Raw genomic sequence first — 4177 nt, 5'->3', positions numbered from 1 at the left:
ATTTGACGATCCATTCGAAATTGCCAATTCATTTGCAGCACATTTCAAAAAGGCATACACACAGACAATTGATGGATCTGAAGCAAGTTATCGTGAAGATGATCCCATATTGTTGGACCGATGTGCTAACATTCCACCTATTCAAATCGATGAGGAATTAGTCATGGAAAAAATGAATGAGCTACCAAACAATTTGGTGTCTGGTCCCGACGGAATACCAAATCTACTCATCAAAAAATGCATGCTTTCATTATTGAAGCCAATAACTCACATATTGCACGAATCGTTGAATACTGGAAATGTACCGATCGCATGGAAACAATCTTATGTGAGACCTGTGCATAAAAGTGGATCAAAATACAAAATCGAAAATTATCATGGAGTCGCCCTGCAATGCATAATACCAAAACTTTTGGATTCAATTATAGCAAGCCATCTGAATTATCACATAAAGAACATCATTGATGATAGCCAGCATGGTTTCATAAAGGGACGGTCAACAATTACGAACTTGGTTGAATTCACCTCACCCACACTGATCAACATGGAACATGGGATTCAAACTGATGCAATCTATCTTGATCTTGCAAAGGCTTTTGACTCAGTTGACATAAACCTGCTCATACATAAGCTGAAAATTATGGGACTGAATGAACAGCTGCTAAATTGGATCAAATCATACCTCAGTAAGCGTGAAAAAATTGTAAAATTAAATGAAATCATGTCTAATCCTTTAGAAGTAACATCGGGAACTGGTCAAGGATATCCGATCGGCGCGACATTGTTCATCTTGTTCATCATTGATTTACCACACTACTTGGTCAATTCGAATCTACAATCATTTGCCGATGACACACGCTTTTCGATGCAAATAAATCGAATTGAGGATTGTATAGCACTGCAAGAAGATCTAAACAGAATTGTTGAGTACTTCAAACGAAACCGTATGGCATTGAACGTCAACAAAACGAAACTTGTGTCATATCATCGTGGAAAATTGAAGTTTGCTTATGTTTACTCCATCGGAGGCGTTCCGATTGAGAGAGTTAAAATAATAAAGGACCTCGGAGTGGTTTTGGATGAAAAATTGAATTTTACACCACACATCGAATACATAACTGCCAAAGCTAAGTCAAGACTAGCATGGATCAAACGCTTCGGAAGAGAGTTCAATGATCCTTGGACCATAAAGAGACTCTTTTTCACATTCGTATTACCGATTATTGAATACGGATCACAAATATGGTGCCCATATACTGACGAGAAAATTGCCAGAATCGAATCAATTCAAAAGCAATTTCTACTATATGCACTAAGAAAAATAAAATGGCCACACAAGTTCAAAAAACCACCATATGAATGTCGATTGCTGGAATTGCAAATGACTACGCTCGAAGAACGAAGAAAAATTGCACAAATTTCAACAATTCACAATGTGATATGTGGACATACATCATCGAAGCAGATCCTGAACAGTATATACATTAGAACACCGAAACGTTGGACAAGAGAATCAGATTTCCTATCGTTACCAACGCGTCACAGTGATTACACCAAGTTTGAGCCCATCAACTATATGCTCAAATATTTCAGATGAATTTAACATTAGTACAATTCCAGTCTGTGATACTTATTTAATTGATTTCAATACAAGTACAGATACTGTTAGGCATAGAATAAATGAATATTTTAAGAGAAACAGAATTTGGAGAGATTGAAAAATTGAAAAATTGTGAAATTGTAAATATAACTTGTTTTTTATATTTTTACAAATAAACCACCTCTGGCGAAGAAACGCTATATGGTGCAGAATAATAATAATAATAAAGATCATCTTATTACGGTAATAAGATTGTAATTGACTGAAAAAAATTGATAGCAATTCAGGCCGTCACAAGGCATGATACGTTAACAAGAAATGTTTTTCCGAGCTTTGTATACAAGTTTTAACTAGGACATGGTTGCATATATTTCACTGTGACGTGCCTTAGAGAGCAATGCAACTTAGAAAAATTTTGTCTTACGGTGAAGTATGAGGAATTAATTTTTCTGAAACCATTCAGTGAACCCTTTGTTTGAATCATGCTGGACCGCACGAGATGCTAGTTTGGCTGCATGGGCTTTCCGCAAGTGGAGATATCACCAATTTACATCTTTACGTGATGATTTATGGGGCAATGCGATCTTTTTAAAAGAGGCCAATGCGATATCAGTTGAACTTAAAAAGGGAGTTCAGTTTCAATTCACATTGTTGACAGAAACTCTATATTCACCTCTCCCTCCGGACTTGATGCCAGGCATTTCAGAGTCTCCTGCGATTTGTAATGAAACGTCAACTTCACAAAAAACGTTTGTTGCTGTTGAAGTATCTGATACCAAGAATGGAGCAACTCACTATTGGTCTCTGGAGAAGTTAAGGTACTACAAAATATTAATAAATAAATAATTTTATTTATACGTATTTTTACATCATGCAATGCAGAACATAAAAATATTTCGGTGTCAAATCGCATTCAAACACCTCAATGAAAACAATTTGTATTATTCAAATAAAATGAATTCAATATTTTTTCAGACAACGCCTCGAGTTGATGCGGGAAATGTACCACAATGAAGCTGAGCTCAGTCCAACATCTCCAGACTATAACGTGGAAAGTCTGACCGGTGGAGATCCATTTTACGATCGCTTTCCTTGGTTTCGGATGGTTGGCCGATCATTTGTATACTTGAGCAATTTACTGTATCCTGTTCCTCTTGTACATAAAGTTGCTATTGTAAATGAACGTGGTGATGTCCGAGGCTACCTTCGTGTTGCGGTTCAACCCGTTATGGACGAAGAAAGTATAGATTTCAATAATGGAGTCAAACAGTCGGCAAAAATTATTTTCGACGATGATGTGAAACCTCAAAAATACCGTATAAGCGAAAGATATGATAGATATAATCCTGATAAAATCGAAGGTGAGTGTGAAGAGAATATGGATTAAATTAGTTTTAAATTTTGTTACAATCTATGAACGTACTCTACAATTGTTCAAAATCGTTCATAATATGATTCCGATTGTTATTGTATACAGAGAAACATGTGGGAGGACGCTATTTTTATAGCGAACGAAAAACAGCATCCACTTAATATAAATAAAATGCCGAATAATGAAATTTCCGATTTGGTTTGAACCAGGGCTTAAGAATTGAACATTCAGTTCGCAGTACAACTCATTTTGAAGTCCGACGGTTTTAAGGAATGCGCTTATTTCACCAGAGTTGTAATTGAAAAACAGTTTAATTTATTTTTAGACTTATTTTTTGAAACATTCCAATGTTTATGCATCTGTGAATTATGCTTAATATGGGTCAATCAATACTTCGGAGTCATCTATTAAATAATGCAAACAATAAACACTACAAGGTCGCTTTCTTCGTATACAAATACATGGGTGAGATTTGACGTGAGACGCCTCTACGCGTGAAATGCTCGAAGCTGTCATCGTACACATATTGAACACCAACATTGTCGTTTACACAATCAAATGAATATTCAAATTTGGCAAATTTGCCGAAATGTCTTCGGGTAGGGCGATTTCAATTGTAGATTTTATGTTGTTTAATGTAGTGTATTTACTTTTTTTTATGTAGGAACATTTTTTTTGAGTAATCGGCTATCGAAAAACCGCTCCAAAATGGGGATACTGAAATCTTGGTCAAAAAACGAATTTTCCATGAATCAAATGTTTTTTTGAATGGAGAATGGTTTCAAAAATTTGTAGATAAATTAAAGAATTCAAATCAATTGTCTATTTTCAAATATGTCTGCCCGTTCGTTCGATATCGCGACGAGTCATGAAAATTGGTCCAAAATCGGTAATACTCAAATCTTGGCCCCAAATCGATCATTCCACAAACTAAATCTATTTTCTATTGTTTCTAGGTCCATAAAATTGTAAAAAAAATGTAGAATTCAAATCAATCGTCTGATTCTTGATGTTTTCAACAACTTATTTGACAACAGCAGTGTTTTATTTTTGTAGGGAGAAAAAATGCTCCAAAACTGGTCCAAACTGTTTTATTAATTGTAGTAACCCAGAATTAATTGTAGTGGCCTAAAAATAGTTGTAGAACCACCTACGGTTACACAGTGGAACAAAGTGAAGGTGACCAAATGTGATTTTGGTTTTGG

At 35.3% G+C, this 4177-nt stretch overlaps 1 protein-coding gene across 1 annotated transcript; it reads left to right on the top strand.

Moving 5' to 3' along the window:
- Positions 1-2003: 2003 nt before the first annotated feature.
- LOC129571003 (kinesin-like protein unc-104) lies at positions 2004-2961 on the top strand (the record flags this gene model as incomplete). The annotated part of the gene is given in 2 exon segments (XM_055450737.1): positions 2004-2418; positions 2576-2961. Coding segments are annotated over 2 exon segments (514 nt in total), but the record flags the coding sequence as incomplete, so codon positions are not given.
- Between the last annotated feature and the right edge of the window lie 1216 nt (positions 2962-4177).

The sequence above is a fragment of the Sitodiplosis mosellana genome, unplaced genomic scaffold (assembly GCF_009176505.1).
Source record: "Sitodiplosis mosellana isolate CC-2019 unplaced genomic scaffold, AAFC_SMos_1.0 Smas_scaffold_938, whole genome shotgun sequence".
NCBI classification, from domain to species: Eukaryota; Metazoa; Arthropoda; class Insecta; order Diptera; family Cecidomyiidae; genus Sitodiplosis; species Sitodiplosis mosellana.
The sequence above is the reverse complement of the archived record's forward strand: the minus strand, read 5'-3'. Positions and strand labels throughout refer to the sequence as shown.